Genomic DNA, 18,141 nt, shown 5'->3' on the forward strand with positions numbered 1-18,141 from the left:
ACATAGCATTTCCTCCCTGCAACGGTTCATAAGAAGTATCATGTGGTTGAGTGGGTGGGTTAACAATGACCACTGTGCGGAGAGAAGCCACTGTAGGATTCTCATGTGTAGTCTCGCCAGTGGTACCAAAGTAATGGCAGCTGCCATGGAGCCCAAGAGTTGCAGTACAAAACATGCTGGTACAAACGTGTGGGGAAGAAGGTCTTGAATTTGGTGTCTTATTTTCAAAAGCCTGTGAGGGGGAAAAGAAGCTTGACAGGATGTTGTGTTGAAGACTGCTCCAATAAATTCCAGTGTCTTCATTGGAGACATCTGAAATTTGTCTTTGTTGATTGTAATCCCTAAGCGGAGAGCGAGATCTTGAGTGTAAGAGAGGCTGTGGACTAGGAGATTCCTGGTCAAAGCGGTAAGGAGACAGTCATCTAGATAGGGAAACACCTGGAATCCTTGTAGTCAAAGATGAGCTACCACAACTGCCATACATTTGGTGAACACTGGGGGGGGGGATGTTGAGAGACTGAATGGCAGTGCCCTGAACTGGTAGTGACTGGCTCCCAGCTGGAAGCTGAAAAACCTCTGGGAGCAGTGATCCAGAATTATGTGGTAGTACGCATCCTGTAGGTCTATAGAACACATCCAATTGTCCCTCCCTAGGAAGGAAGAATGGACTGTACTGTGACCATCCGGAATTTTTGAGGTTTGATAAATATGAGTAGGCTAAGATCCAGGATTGGTCTCCAGTCCCCTGTCTTTTTTGGCACCAAAAAGAACTTCGAGTGAAACCCGGATCCTGTCTGTTCTGGTGGGACTGATTGGATGACTCTTTTTCTTAGCAGTTTTTCTATTTCTAAGGCTGCTAATCCCCTCTGATTGGGTGGTACAGCGGGGATTTGTTTGACAGGTCTGGGAGTTAGGTTGAAACGTATTTGGTAGCCTCTGGATATTATTCTCTGAACCCAAACATAGGTAGTAATAAGATGCCAGGCTGGTAGATGCAGAGAGAAACGACCCCCGACTGCTTCCAAAGGAAAGCAATCGGGCAGCTGCTCAGGAGTGCAAGTAGGGTCTGCCGGAGAAAGAATCTCTGGCTCCCTGGTTACATGGACTCCCTCTGTCCTGAAAGGGGCGTCTTCCATAGCAGTAACCCCCTCTCCCTTGGGGGGGATTGCTCACCACGAGTGTCACGAAAGGATCCTTGGGATTTCCTGAACCATATCTCCCCCCCCCTTCTGGTTCCTGGAGTAGGGTCTCTCGGGGTTGGAAAAGCGTATGCTCACAGCAGACAAGGTCTTTCCGTCTTTCTCACTACATGCAAGTGTTTCATGTATCTTGGGTCCAAAAAGTGCAGATTCGTCGACAGGTGCGTCAACGAAAGAAGATTTAAATGGGTCTGCGAAATCACACAACCGCATCCAAGCATTACGTCTCATGACAACACCAGATGCAGCAGCTTGAGCTGCCCCCTCGGCGGTGTGAGATATCAAATGCATCTAGGAGTTTGAGATGGATTCAAGGGTAGCTAGCTGTGAGGTGACAATGTCACGCACTTCATCAGGCAGTATCTCCACCACAGAGGAGGCCATTTCAGAAATTAGATCTCTTTAGAGGCGAGTAAAGTGCACCAGAAAATTCAGTGACCGAATGGCAAAGGTCGCTGAAGCATAGGTCCGCTTCCCTAGTCTGTCCATGGTCCGGGATTCCCTATTTGGAGGACAGACAATGGAACGATCTTCTGCCAGTTCCCTCTTGGCAGCCACCGCCACGACCATAGAATCAACTGTCAGCTGTTTGGACCAGTGGGGCTGGTCTTCAGGTGTAGATAAAATTTTGTCCAGCCTCCAGGGGACAGGTTCTACATTGTCCGGGGCCTTACAGGCACGCTGCACAATTAGTTTAACAAGATCACCTGCTGGTGGGGTCACCCACGAAGTAGATGGCTGGGCACGGAAGGCCTGCAGAAACACTGGTTCCTCAGAAGATGGGTTACAGGACTTCCATTGCCCCTGCTGTTTGAGGATTTCGAGAATGTCTCTGAATGAAACGTAGTCTGGGGGAGAACAAGGGGACCCCTTCCCCTTCATCACAATCAGTGTCTTCTGTGATAGACTCCTCCTGGGGAGTCAAGGTGCTTCTTCTTGCACCGTTTCTTCTGGGGTGGCTCTCCAGTGGGATTTTCTGAATAGGACTCCAGAGAAGGGGTCCCCTTCACAGGGGGGTTCTGACACTGGTGTTCTAGGAGTTTTTTGTGAGCCTTCGGAGTGAAGGGCCCTATCCATCACCTGTACAGCAGGCACACTCAAGCCCAGTTCCCACTGAGGAGTGACGAGAGAAAAGGGAGCCGTCGGAACCGTGGACATAGACGGTGCCAGCGAGAAAATAGGTGCCAGATTAGGTACCAAGGTACGGATAGTTCAAGCACCGCGCCGAGAAAGCATCGGCTCCATCGTAGCTGATGCTGCAAGGTTGATGGGTGCCGACAGGGGAGGCACTGCTGTTGGAGCAGAGACAGTATGTACCAAAGCGGGTGCTGGGGGAGGATAAGCAGGGGAAGATAAGATAGAAGATTCCGAGCCAGGAGGGACGGAAGGTCTAGCTGGAATGGGCAATCTCCTAGCTACCAGAAGCTGATTTACAACCCGCACTAGGTCTAGCTCAGAAAAACTCCTAGTGGATCTAAAAAGAGGCTGCAGAAGGGGAATCAGGTCTTTCTAGAAAGGGACTAAACCTCTGCCCCAAGAATGGGTCATAAGTAGGAGAATATCTTGCCCTTGGCAGGTAATCGAATTTTGGAGCCAAATAAACTGTCGGCACTGTGGCCGGGGATGGTGCCAAGGCATGTACAGTCATCGGAGCCAATGGAGCCAAAAAAGCTGTCGGCACCGTGAATGGGGATGGTGCCAAGGCATGTGCAGTCACTGGAGCCCATGGAGCCGAGGAAACTGTCAGCACAGTGGACAGGGATGGTGTCGAGGTGTTACAGTCATCAGAGCCCATGGAGCCGAGGAGACTGTCGGCACCGTGGACAGGGATGGAGCTGAGGAAAGAACAGTCATCGGAGCCGATGTAGGAGCCAAAGACGACACTGAAGTCAGTGGTGCTGTGTTTGGAACAGAGCTAGGAGTGAATACTATGGTCGACACCAAGGGAGAGAACACAGATCCTGGTACCAAAGAGGTCTGCGCCGAGGGTGCTGGTGAAGCATGGAGCCGACTCAGTTCCGTAACTGACGGAGATGCAGGAACTGAGTGATTCCGTTTTTCCTTATATTTTTTGGTCTTAGGAGGGGGTGAGACCTCCGACCCAGATACAGCCTCAGAGAAAGGTTTTGAGCAAACCTTTTAAAATAAGTTTATTCTTAAATTCTGCTAGTGTCCGATTAGAAAAACCAGCACAAATGTCACAATCAGCTTTTAAATGATGCATGCCCAAACAGTAGACACAACAAACATGCGTATCTGAGTTAGGCACCTTACGTCCACACTTGTCACACTGTTTAAAACCCAACTTAAACTTTGTCTGACATGGTAAATGAAACAATACTATCCTGTAGAAAAAATTTAAGGAAGTAATAGCAGTGGAGTTATGTTAAGGAATACCACTAGTAAAGGGGGCCTATCAAAGACAGAAGAGAGGTACAGTCAAAAGAGGTAAAAAATTAAATTACCAAGAAAAAGGGTAGGAAATAGGCCTAGGTTATAGGCGACAGTGATAAACTACTAACTTGACTAAAAATTTTGAAATTCAGAAGAAAAACTGTCATAAAAACAACAAATTACTACTTAGCTTGAAAGAGATGGCTAACATGTCTGACTAGGAACGCGGCAAACGAGATCTGGAGTATCTAGGAGAGGGGCACTATGAGTAGGTTCTTAGCTGAGAGTTTTTGGCTTACACGAGCTGGGAAATGGCCGTACCGGTTCCGAGGACAGAACAGAGGTACTAACTGTAAAGAATAAATAAAGATTTACAACTTCAGATGTACATTTATGTAAGTACAGCAAGCATAATATTATATGTTTGAATAGATCACTGATGCAATAACCCAAGCTATATGGGATGTATCCTGCTAAGGATCAGATGTCTGGCTAATATACAAAGCTTTGGGGTTCTTTCCATATTCAATCTACAGCTGAGGAAGCACAAAGGGCATGCTCCTACAAAAGTAAATATATAGGTGTCAAATTTTAGAGCTTTTTTGCCTCACTAAACAAGGATTTAGAGCTTTTTTGCCTCACTAAACAAGGATTTATTAAGTCCAAATATAGTTATGTGCTGGGGAAAAATGGGGATAAGGGGAACCCCACCTACTCAGAAAGATGAAGTAAAAGAATAAAAACCAGGAGGACACCCAAAATAGCAGCACATGAAATGTGGGAAGGAGGTAGGGTGCTAGTACTGCAACAGTGATCTATTCAAACATCTACTGACATGGTAAGTTTGCTTAAAACAACTGTACTATGAATTATCATTAGATCCCTGTTGCATTAACAAACTATATGGTATGATCACCAAAGCTTTGACAGGTAAAGAGAAAGAGGAGGAAAAGTCAGAATCCAGGAGACCCTGAGAAAACAGTCCTAGTAAATCCTGCTCTTGCACTGGAGAATATAAGTCAATCTTATAACGTTTAGTGAAGGAGTGTACAGATGACCAAGTTACTGCCTCCAGAATACTTCTAGAATGCAGCCCTTTCCAAAAAGTTGTAGAAGTAGCCAAAGATCTAGCAGAGTGATCTTTGACCTTGAAAGGAAAAGTCTTTCTACTGTGTGACAAACAAAACTAGATGGCATGGGATAACCATTTAAAAACTGCTGACACTGGGTATCCCTTGTTCTTACCTTCAGAGGAAATGAAAAGCTGACTGAAGACTATGAAGTCTTTTCTCATACCAATGTAGTATCCGAGTTGCCTGTGGAAATCCGCAGTATGCAGGAGTCCATCCCCCTCTCCCTATTTTTTATGGTTCGCAAAAGAACACTGGTAGATGAACACATTTATCTAAACTGAGTTCTGATACTACCTTTGGCATGAAGGAAGAGTTGTGAAAAATGTTACCCTGTCTTACAAAAATTAAGCTATGGCTGGATTACTATAAAAGACTGCAACTCAAACACTGCCCTGACTCCAGCTAGGAGAGTAAGTAACACTGTTTTCCATGTTAAGAACTTTAAATCACACTGCCAACCTGCTTCAAAAGGTCAAAGGTGTTTTTCCTACTACAAAATTAAGATGCCACAGAGAAGCCACCAGTTTTCTACCTGGACAAATGCAAAGTACCCTTTCAAACATTGTTTTACCTGAGACAAGGAGGAAAGGGAGGGTCTAAGGGCAAGGCAGAAACAGCCAAAAGATTAACCATAATAGGTAAACAGAAAAGGCCAAATTTGAGCAACACACACACACACACACACACACACACACTCACTCACACACCACACACACACACCACATACACCACAGATACACAACACACACGCACACACGCACACACGCACACACACACACACACACACACACACACACACACACACACACACACACACACACACACACACACACACACACACACACACACACACACACACACACACACACACTGCAGAACAAATACAGCTAAGCTTTCCTGTTGTGGTACCATCTAGAAAATCTCTTCTACTTTCCCAAGTAGGATTTTCTAGTAGCGGGTTTCTTAGCCAGTTTTAAAAGTTGTCGCAAATCCACACACACAGAAAAGTGCCTGAAGGGTATCAAAATTCTATCATCCAGGCAGCTGGATGTAGACTTTGAAGGATAGGGTAAATTGGAGATCCCTTGTTTTATGTGAGCAAGTCCATCCTCTGGGAAAGGTTGTGGTAATAATTGCCTTGGCCATCATAAAAAGGGAGAACCAATGCTGTCTAGCCCAAAAGTGAATCACCAGGGTTATTTCTGGAGAGTCAATTTGGATCTTTAAAAGAACTCTGGTCATCAGGGAAAGGGAGGGCATATAGGAAACATTCCCATCCATGTGAAGGACAACACCCATCTACCAGGCCTCTCTGCTTACGAGTCCTGGAGCACATTTTTTCAACTGTCTGTTGTTTATGGAAGCAAACAGATCATTATAAGGAGTTCCCCAAAGGTGGATAATCTCCTGTGAGACCCCTTTCTGTAACTTCCACTTATAGGGTCTGTCCTGGACCTGCTCAGAGTTCTCACCACAGTATTCCAGTCTGGAAGTAGAAGAGTAGCTTGTAGTGATAAGATTGTGCTTAATTACAAGTTCACATGTTATCATGGCTAGTTTGTATAAGGGGCAGTTCCTCCTCCTTTGCTTATGCACAACATCACAGGAGTGTTGTCTGTGATTACCAAAAGAGGTTTGGGAGTCCACAAATCATTCAAAGTCCTTAAAGCACTTATCAATGCCACCACTGTTTTGATGTTTAAGTGCTTTTTCTTGAAATGATGGTCCCAAAGACTCTATCTTGATATCTCTGGATACAGCCCTCCCAGGCAAAACCTGAAGCATCCATGATTGTAGACTGGGAAGAAGCTGTGGGGGAATGGAAGGCCTGGATTCAGAAGCAATTGGTCTATCCAGCAGTGAATTTTTTCCTCAACAAAGTTCAGCACAGGGATATGAAAAGACAAAGGATGACAGTGCTGACTCCATACATATTTGAGAAAATGATGAATGTTTCCCTTGTGTTACCTGGCTTAGTGGGGCCATTAGAAAAATGGAAGCCATGTATCCCAAAATCCTGAGATATTCTCTTGCTGTGGTTACAGACTGCCGAGAAAAATGAAAAAAACTATTCTTCAGACTGAGGCAGATAGAACATCAATTAAGAAGTGTCAAGCAGGTATTCTAGAAATGTTACTCTGTGGGATGGAAATAAAATATGACTTCTTCAGACTGAAGTGAAAAGTGAAAAGTGAAAATGTCGGTTTTTAAACAGATTTTTGACAAAGAGCTGTTACTGATGTTTTTTTTACGGTTGACTGACATTTGTTTTCAGCCCATCCATGCTGCTGACAGACAATGTCGCAGACCCAGGGCAGCAAGCAAGGATGTCATTATTTGCCATCACACAAAGCTGTGATTGACACATTTTGCCAAGTATTTTACAGCATCTTTCTTGAACTTTAATGGCTCCAAACTTTGCAGGCCACAAGTTCAAGAGATGCTACAACAGTGTTTGCTTAAAGGTGTATATGGCTAGGCATCTTATGATCTTTGTGATTACTTATACAGTATTGTTTTTCCATAAGGGCAGACATTAGCTCTTCATAGTGAAAGTATGACCCCAGTAAGGTACAGAAACAAGCACAGTGGAACCCATCTGTATCCCCTTTGTTACAAGACTGTCTGAATGCAAAACTGGGTTGTGGCAGACCACCTTCTGATAACTATCCATATTCCACTACAAGCTCTCTGACAGATAGGCTCAGACACTTTCTACTGTTGCCTCCTGAGAGGTTCCTAGGCTTATCAGTGGCACAGAAGATCTTTTATCACTGTACAGGGCCCTTGGTGTGATCCTTTTGGTTCCACAACCAACACAAAGAGCAGTGATTTCTTTCTCCACCCTCCTGTTAGCAGGCAGGGAAGATAGTATAAGAGATTGTTGTAAAAGAAATACTTGACTACCCCACTGGGGAAGAGGTAAAAAGGTGCTACTCATTCCCAAAATCTTTATGATACCCAATATCATATAATCATACAATATAGTATAGTCAGTGTTCAGGGTACTACTTATGTTCCTATTTTATTGACAATATGTCTTCATATACCTTTGCTATTCTTCATTGCCAGTATAAGCCAACATCCAGCACTGACATTTTTTAAATGTTCTTGGTCACAAACACAGACTATGTAACTTGTTGTTTGTCTTTTCGGCTTTTCCCGGTTAGGGGTTGCCACAGCAAAACTCCAGTCTGCTAATGATTGGCAGTAGATTTTTTATAGTGCCGAGTTGCCAGCCCGACGCCCAACCTTCAACGAAGGCATGCCCATTTACACATGTCTTTCGGATGCCACTCGACCATGGGGAGGACATGCAGACTCCACACAGAAGGCACTCCAGCCGTGAATCGAACAGGAGAACTTCTTGCTGTGAGGCAACAACGCTACCAAACACAGACTATGTAACTAATCAGACTAAAATTAATTTCTTCCACAAATAGGGATAAGCATAAATTACACTGAAAAATCACAACATATAATTGAGGTGAAATTTAAGGTGTTCTCAGCCTTCATATTCTGGATCGCATTCCCCATGTTACTAAAAAAAAAAATACACACCCGCAGGTTCACTTTTCATCTTCTGTCTCCAATGCTAACTTCGACTGAAAGATAAATCTGGAAAACCGGTACTGATCATAATAAATGAAGCATCTCACTAAATCATTTATCTTTATTCAGCCTCTGGGAAGGAATATAGGCAGTGAAATCACCATGCTGCCACTAAGAATAGGAAACTGATTTCAGTCTGCCCTCCACAGAAATTTCTCAAAAAACAACTGGATCTCTCCTTCCAAGGGAAAGGCGACCCCCTTGCAGATGATCACTCCCTTCCCTCCTTAATAAACCTTCCAGTGAATGCAGCTCATGCTCAAAACTCTTTGCACTGGCACTGTGGGATGACATGTTGTGTCGTGTCAGTAACCTGGTAACTGGGATTACATATTACTGTGTTACACAGTCACAACTCCTGTGTGACTGAAAAGGGGTAAGATCTTATCGGTGTTACATCTTTTAACTTTTTACTCAGGCTATTATAACAGCAATTATAATGCTTGCAAGCTGCCATACTAAATTATGCTGTTTGAGTCAATCCCACTAAGGTTACTGCTCTTTTTTCAGAGGCAACTCCTTGCAGAATTTAGTCAGTAGGGAAAACTTGACCACATCACAATCTGTTGAAATGTGTCTGTGAGACATTTAATATCCAAATGAACTTCCACAAAATTGTGCAACTGGACCATGGTTTAACATCTTAACTGAAATATGGTATTTCAGGGAAGAGTCAGCCTCTTACTCATAAGCACAAAACAGTGTTAATACCAGAATAGATTCATAGATATTCCAAGGCTACTGAGTCTTATAACCATTTAAGCCTTGCCTTTACTCTCCCCCTCAGGCCACACCTCCTTTCTCCAGTAGGGCCATACCAGTAAATTTGCACAGACCAATGCAATCATCTAGGTTACATTTACACCAAGGTAGTGAGTCAAACTGCTTAACATAAAGGGGAAGTTTATTCCAAAGGTTAGGGAGGTACTGGAGTATAGGCCTGGCTCTCCACCATATCTTATTTATATGTTGGTGAAGATTTAGGTGCCTGGTTCTACTATTTGTACCATTAAACTTATGAAGATACAGGAGGCCAGGACAACTAGCTCTCTAATGGCATGCTAAGCAGGATAGAAATCTCTCCTCAAAAGTATGAAGACACTAAATAAATGAGGAGAGCTTCCAGCCTTCTCTCAATAGCTTAAGAAAATGAAAACGTGAAATTTTGGGGTATACTGGTTGAAATCATTAGTGAGATATACCCCAAAGCAAACAGACTGTGTACTTGATAACTGGTCTGATCAATGATGAGTATAAAGGAGTGATTACCTCTTTAGACTTTGATGATATTCTTTTGACAATTAGCTGTACTGAATAAAAGGACTTCCTGACAATGACTGATAAATGATGCTCAAAAGACAGTACGAGAATTAGCAACTCAAGTTTCTAGGTCCTTAACTACATTTTCATTTTGTAGAGGTGCATTGTATGATAATGTGAAGGGCTGTCTATCGAAAGTTATGATACCATGTTTTAACATTAAGTTTGAACCTATTTTGGTACAACACAAGTTTAGTAGGGAGAGTGTGTTCTGGAAGATTTGAGTGTCAGATGGTGAGTTAGCAATCCTCAGTTTACAGTCATCTGCAAACTTAGTTAACCAGAGGTCTTGTTTTTCTGCTTGGAGATCTGAGAAGTAAAAGCCAAAAAGAAGAGGCCCCAGCTCTGAACCCCAAAGAACACAGCTGGATGCCTGCATACTTTCTGATGATGTGCTTGCAACATGTGTTGTGCAGGTTATGTCTTTCAGCTAGCTTGCTATCCATCTTACCACATATAGGTCTTTTTTAAAGTAGTTCTCTTCTATATGACAACAGCAAGGGGGATGATGATGAAGACCTTGGCCAGGTGAAAATACTTTGTGTGCACCAAATGACCACTGCCTACAGCCTCTGTAACCCTTCTGAAGAAGTTTACCAGAATCAATAGACAGGATTTACACTTCTCAAAGCCATATTGTTGGGATCCAGTCAAATAATACTGTTGAGATTAGTTTACGAGGTCAGTTATATGTTCCATGGCTTTGAGGCTTGTAAGACGGATAGGTTTGCAATATTGTGGGTCAGTTATAAGGTTGCCCTTAGACAGGGGCATCTCCACTGCAGTGTGCCACAGATCAGGGATGAAAGCAGTAGCAAAGGTTACATTAACAAGTTTAAGGTGCGAGTCCGAAGGGGCATGTTTAAAACTATTAATTAAGCAACCAGGTACCTTGTCAGGTCCTGTGGAGGAAGTATTTTTAATCTTTATTAGTACTTTCAGAAAATGATTTTGTTTAGATATATTTGGGGTAGTAAGGGATTCAAGTACTTCAAGGTTTTGGATAGAAGCTTCACTGGTGCAGCTGATATCAAACTTGTTAGCAAGGATATTTAACAATGTTTACTGGGTTACAAAAAGTGGTGTCATTATGAATAAGTTCAGGACAACGTAGGGTATTGTTTCTTAGTGTACAAATTTAGCCAAAGGATACACACACACACATCTTTAGAGACCAGTTCATGGACTCCTTTAGTGGATCTGATATATGTATATATATATATATATATATATATATATATATATATATATATATATATATATATATATATATATATATATATATATATATATTTTTTTTTTGGGGGTGATTTTCACGTTTTCCTTGAGAAGAGGGGTTTTGGATTTGCTCTGTAACTTAAGGAGTTTACTTATGATGGTAGTGGACCCACCAGTTTATTTTATTTTTGAACACCCCATGATACTTGGCTCTGTGTACAGACTGCTATCTCTGTTCATTTTTTTCTGAGAGTGTATAATTCCTTACTGAAGTTTGCTGCTGTATAAAGGTCAGTGGTGGTGGCAGTCAAGAATGAATTTTGATATTTCATCATAAAGTGGGGTGAGATAAGCATGTTTATCATCCTTAAATTCGGTTGGGTTTGCAGTACGAGCTTTTGGGAGTTTAAAGTAAAAGGCCACAAGAATGTGGTCAGAATTCGCTGGGGATGGAGGTACCAGAGGAGGAGTGCAAGAGCCTTCCATATTTGAAAAATTAGGTCAAGAATGCTGTGACCTCTTAGCAAATTTGTTTACAATCTGCTTAAATGAGTTTTTGTTTATAAGCTCTAAAAATGTTTTGACATATCCTACATTGGAGAAATAGGAGACTAATTTACTGAAGAGTAGTTAAAGTAATTCAAAATAATGGAGTTTTGCTAATAGGGAGTTCATATAGAACTCTGGGGTGTCTTTATGTGGTTATAAAGGATAAAGGTGGTGCTCCATAACAAGCTATTAATAGGTAAATAATCTTAGGAGTATGAATGCATCTTGCCTGATATGGGGACAAACTCCACAGAGTTCTGACCCAAAGTAATCAAATATAAAAATATAAGTCGAGCCACTGAGTATCTAAAAATTACAAGAAACAATGAAAGTTAACAAAAGAAAATGCTTATTGTTTTATAAACAATACCTGAAGTACAAATGGCAATCTGTTAGCAAACAGCATACTATCTGCATCATTGTGAAGAAAAAAAAAGGGGAAAAAATCATGAATTGACAAAAACAAACATCTCCTAAGCTGCAAAGCCTACCTGTACGTTTGAACTGGCGGGTCCACATGCATTTTCCAGATGTTGTACACTTGGGGCAGTCAGACGCCTCACAGGATATCTCAGAGCAGTTACTAGCCACAAAAATTTCACGCTGGTTAATGCGACAGTCATTCTCCAAAGTACAGCTGCCTTCACTGCCTATACAGGCGCCCTCAGGACAGTTGGTGCACCACTTACACTGGGAAGTCAGCTGCACGAGTAAAGCATGAAGATGTTACTGCAGTTTTAAGTGTCACTTAAAGAACTTCACTGCTGCTCCCGTACCACTACAACTTCCACGGGAAATTAAAAAAATGAAATTAAACAGTACATGTCTGCAAATATTTCAATCTAGAGAATGCATGCAATATAATTAAACTGTATACAATAACAGAAACCATTGCTCACTGGTCTTGGGGTGATGCCCACAATTTTAGGGTGTCTAGCAAGACATTCACTGCAGGTCTTCAGCCTTCTGCACTCATCTGCTGATCTCGGCATTGGAAAACAGGATGACTTTCCCACTACACAGCCATTCCTAAAGAAACATTCTACAATTAATGTGAATAATTTACTGATCCACAAAGTATACACACATTCATCTGGCAAGAAAACATCAGAAAGTTACTGTCTTAAATAAAAGATTACCAAAGTTCTCAATATTATTAATGTCCAGTACTGTCAGTCTTACAGATAATGATTCTCCCATAAATCTCTCACAAATATTCATTCAAACAAACAAATACATTCTTACCAAGTCAAACAGTCTACGAGGAGATCCTTGACAGATCAACAACTGGCATTATCTGGTGGCACTGACTTGCCACTTGGATGACACATAGTGGGAGGACTGTTACACACCTGTGGAGTACAGACCTAGGTAGCAAGCATACGCTGCCTTACTGCAGACAAACAAGCTAATGGGATTCTAAACATGGAGGCATGCTTCTCTAGGAAGGCAGCATGCAGTGGAGCTTAGTGAGCCTCTAAAGGGAAGGGAGATATCCTGCTCTGGAAAAGGGTAAGCCACCCACAGAACCAGCAAGCTGGCCTGCTCCCTACCACCAGACTCTTGCTGCCAAGCATGCAGATGTGCTGAATAAGGTTTCAAAGGCAGGAATAAATAGGCCAATTAAATGCAGAGGAGTTATCAAGTGAAATCAGCAGGTAAACCTTCTCTTCTAGTCATAACTCTGCACATTTTCCCTCCGAAACTCCCACACTCAAAGACACATGAGGTCACTGCACTGCAGTGCATGTCAAGAGCAGACTACAAAATCATGCCCACTAAGCTAACCAGTTCACCACCAACCACCAAGTCAGCACACTTCCTGAAAACCAAAGACAAAACACAATGTACTGTGTCAAGACTAATAGGAAATTCCAACAAATGAGGCTAGCACAGGGGGTGGCAGCAAGATATTTGGCAACTACACAGGGGGTGGCAGCAAGATATGTCACTCATCAAAAAGGGACACTTCACAGATAACTGATATCGTACAAATATTTTGCTATATCTAAGATCAGAGATCATTCTTGATGGATAAATAACTGAGTTGAAGTCAAGGCAATAAATCCATCGGGGATTAAGGACTGGGAGAAAAGTCCAGAGCCAAGGATCAGAAGGCCAAGTGCTGAAGTACAGACATACTGAAGGAAGTCAAGAGTTAGGGAGCCACTTTGGAATAATGTCTGGGAAATAAGCACACCAAGGACCAAGTGGCCACAACGGGATAACCTAAGAATCGATCTACTTGGATAGGTTTTATATAGATACTGCCAGCCCTTCCCTTCCTGAAGAAATGTTGATGAGCAGCCATACAGTCTACCTAAACTGAAGCATAATGTAAATGAGTTGAAAGATATTTTGGAAATTCTATGAAAATTTGTACAGAACAGACGAAGTGGAAAACCAAGAACAAGACACAAATGGAAATATTTATCGAAGACTTAAATATGCCAAGGTTAGAAGAAGATGATGATCAAGAACTAATAGCTAAGATGCAAGGGAATGAGATAAAAATTGTGATGTATAATCAATCAACAGGGACATCTTCAGAAACATACGGTATTCCTGTGGAAGTATGTCAGGATGAAAGTGATAAAGATCTGGGATGTTTTATTTAATATTTTAAAATGATGTAACAGTACCATCAACTTGGAAAAAAACTGTCATGGTTGTTTTACCCATAGTGGGCAAAGACCCTTTAAACCCAACTTCTTTCAATTCAGAACCATGATCAAAGTGTTTTTGTCGATAGCAGCTAAGAAAAGATAGAGGCAAAAATCAAGGTGGGAGGGTTCCTCTTTAGCACACTGTGTTTGAACAGAGGAACCAGGTAGGTGTATCCTATTTTCCACTTTGTTATTCTTCATCTGCACAGAACCACTGGTAAAGAAAATATGAGACTCGCAAAGGGTACAACTGGTAAGGTTCTCAAAATCAATTAGTTTTACTTGCAGATATTATGTACTTGGCAAATTTAAAAAATGATATTTCATTGTTATAGAACACTTTAGGAGCTAGTTTAAATTTTTTCAGCATATACAAAACATGAAGATGAAGCAAAAGGTATAGCATTAAACTATGTTCCCATACACAAATTGTTCATCAATGCTCATGTTTAACAGGATACAGTATTTAGGTGTTTGGATTAAAAAGAATTATATTAGAGCATCTAAGCAAATAATGAAAAAGAATACAACTGGAAAGTTGGAAGCTCTTGACTATGGATATAGATAGTGATTTGCAAGTAGTGAAATATTTCTAGTCTCCAATATCAAACACAGGTCAGGCAATTTTTTTCAATCATAGGAGAAGCTGTGGACAATAATTAATAAAGAACTGAAGAAATTTATTTGGAAGGGAATGAGGGCAAGAGTTAAGTGGGACAAATGGTGTCTCCCCACAGAACAAGGTGGTTTAGGATTGCCAGATCTGAAGCCATACTTTGGGCTAAAAAGTTAAGACTCAAACACATAACACAAGCATAAAACTACAGCAAAATTCAAAGAATACTGGTAAATTGTGCTAATTATTCTTCACCATCCTACATATATTATAAGCATCGCTACTGAATTGGGTAATAAAAGCTACGCTGTGATCTCCTTTTTGCTGTTACCCAAAAATGCATGTTCACTACATTTAAAAATAGATTCGTAGGTGGCATTCCTCCCTCTAAATCCACAGAATATCCTCTATTAAAAAAATACATATTTTAAAACATTTAATTGCAAAGTTACAAAGACATGTGTCTGGAGCATTTCTCTCTGGGCCTCTGCAGAAAAATGGCTTCATTCCAAGTCGGACTTTTCCGGTAAACATAAATAAATGAATAAATAATTCCATCATAAATAATTGATCCAAAGAAATGATACAAGATAACCTCATCATTTGTCCTTTAATTAACCATTTTTGATAACTTTCTCAATGTAAAAATGCATTAGAAGATGTAGATTGACAGAATATAGTGTATTGATACCCTTAACTCATTCATTCCAAGTTAGTTCAGAAAATGCTGACTGCTTACTTCCACCATAGGAACAATAGTGCGGGGCCTGAGCTCTTTTTCAGATAATCCATTTCTAATACCATATAGAAAAAAAAAGGTTCATTACTCTAAGAGCTAGACTTTTTTTGTTGTTGTGTCTTTCGGCTTTTCCCCGTAAGGGGTCACCACAGTGGAACTCCGGTCTGCTAATGATTGGCAGTAGATTGTTACGAAACGCCGAGGTGCCAGACTGATGACCAACCTTCAACAAAAACACGCCCATTTATGCACGCATGTCTTTCGAATGCTACCCAACCATGGGGAGGACATGCAGACTCCACACAGAAGGCACACCCAAGCCAAGCCGATAATCGAACGGGAGAACCTCTTACTGTGAGGTAACAACGCTACTGCCGTACCTAAAAATGTAAATTTGAAAGTTGTTCAGTAGACACTGATCTTTCCAACGGTATAAAAGTTGGTAGTGTGAATCTAAGTAATTAAATATTTTCCAAGGAATGCTGATGTTATGCATATTTTTTTACCTTTTTGGTAAAACAAATCACAATATTTTGGTGAATGTACCATGTAGACTCATGTAATTTGTAATTAATTTGTGTGGATGTCAGCTTTAAAATACCTTAACCATTACTGTGTGATGCTCCTTTACTGAGATAATCACAGAAATATGATTATTATATTTCTCATACTCTGACAAAGCATAATATCTCATCACCTGTAACAGAGACTACATATCAGTGTACAAGTTGTGTGGTTCAATGTCAGCTTCAAAATGATCCAGCATACGTGTCGTCACCATGTTCTTTTGCAAATATATGGGCATAATAATGAGAAATATCCTAATTTATATACAGCCAAGTATTTGATTTCTGTACTTTGTCATAGATGAGCATTATTTTTTTGCAGAAATTGCTATTTGTTTGTTGTGCTATGAATATTACACTTCACCCCTGACATTGCCTTACTTCCTTGCACGCAAATTCACAGAAATATGGGAAATATATTAATTTTCAAAATCCTACATGCAAACAAACTAAAATCTGTCCATGTACGATACTCAATTCATATTATTACATGAAACTGTACATTTGATAGTGGCTTCTAAAGGATATCTCACTTATCACCTTGCCGTTTTTCCTAGCAGAATCATTTACCAAAATATGAAAAAATATCTTAAATTTCATAACCTAATTCATAAACTGTGATATCTGTACATGTATATCATACAGATAGTTCTTTACCATGTTGTAAGTACAGTTACTGTCTTCAAAATGAGGTCTTATGTAGAATGTTGACATGTTCCCCAGCAAAGTTAACCAAAATATGAAAAAATATCATAATTTTCATAACCTAAGTCAAACTGTGACATCTGTACATGTGTACAGCATACACAGTTCTTTTACAATTTTGTAAGTGCTAATACTGCCTTCAAAATGAGGTCTTACTCAGCAAGTTGGCATGTTCCCTACCACAGTTATTCACCAAAATATGAAAAAGAAATATAAGTTTCATAACCCAAATCATAAACTGTGATATCTGTACACATGTACAGCATACCGATACAGTTCTTTTACCACCTTATAAGTAATAATGATGTCTTCAAAATGAGGTCTTACTCAGCATGTTGAATGTTCTCCACCACAGTTGTTTACCAAAATATGAAAAACAACATATAATAAATTTCATAACCTAAGTCATAAACAAACTATGATTTTTGTACATGTGTACAGTATACAGATAGTTATTTTACTATATTAAAAATGAGGTTATATTCGGCATGTTGACAAGTTCCCTAGCAGACTTATTCAACAAAATATGAAAATTACATAATTTTCATAAACTGAGTCATGACATGTAACATCTGTACATATATGTATAGCATACAACTGCAGTTCTTTTACTGTGCTGTAAGTAGTGAAACAGGTTTTCATAAAATTTAATAGAGTTTTCCTTACCACAGTGGTCCTACCTGGTCACGTTTGCTTTCTATCCACTGTCACTAGTCACAAGTGACGATTCAGTGTTATACTGTAACTGCACATATGGTAAATTAATAACGTGCATTTCATTACTGCAAGGTTCCGCATGCTCAGACAAAGGTGATAATTGCTGTACCCTGTTGAGCAGACATTCATTACATTCCTGGAGCAGGTGTAAAGTAAGACTGACTCATTACCATCTCTCAGTAGTAGTAGTATAACATATTACCGAGCCATTCCTTTTACCTAAATTCTAGATAAGCCAGAAATACTGTCCAAAATATATGGCTGCTCCGTGCCAGAATTAGTATAAAAATAATAACATTTATCTCTCTGACCCATACCATTGGCACACAAGCTCAGAAATATCTAAACTATCTGGTTGATCCATGTAGAATTAGTGCAAAAGTAATAATGGCATTTACCTCACGGAACCATTCCTCTGATTCAAATAGGACACATAAGTGATAAAGGAAAAAATATTCTCCAAAATATCTGGTTGATCAATGCTACAAATTAGTATAAAATCAGTAGCACCATACATCTCCATAAAGCCCTTCCGTTCACTGCTGCTACACAAATGCGCACACACATTTGTCTGTCTCATTTATTTTTACACTCACTAAGCGTTTCTATTTTTAGTTTTTAATAATTTTCTTTTTTATTTTACACTCACTAAACATCAAAAGCACTGCTTAGGGAGCATAAAATAATGGTGACTGTTCGGTCACTTT

The 18,141-nt window shown here is 40.5% G+C and overlaps 1 protein-coding gene across 1 annotated transcript in view; it reads right to left on the reverse strand.

Annotated features, from left to right (window-relative positions):
- MEGF8 (multiple EGF like domains 8) overlaps nt 1-18,141 on the reverse strand; it is a 1,779,602-nt gene that overhangs the window by 486,696 nt on the left and 1,274,765 nt on the right. Inside the window, exons 31-32 of the mRNA XM_044079419.1 lie at nt 12,325-12,454; nt 11,917-12,127 (exon numbers count right to left, since the gene is read on the reverse strand). Of these exons, the coding sequence (XP_043935354.1) occupies nt 11,917-12,127; nt 12,325-12,454 (341 nt within the window). The remainder of the gene's footprint in view (nt 1-11,916; nt 12,128-12,324; nt 12,455-18,141) is intronic.

The sequence above is a fragment of the Protopterus annectens genome, chromosome 8.part0 (genome assembly GCF_019279795.1).
Source record: "Protopterus annectens isolate FY-2018-M chromosome 8.part0, PAN1.0, whole genome shotgun sequence".
Taxonomy (NCBI): domain Eukaryota; kingdom Metazoa; phylum Chordata; order Ceratodontiformes; family Protopteridae; genus Protopterus; species Protopterus annectens.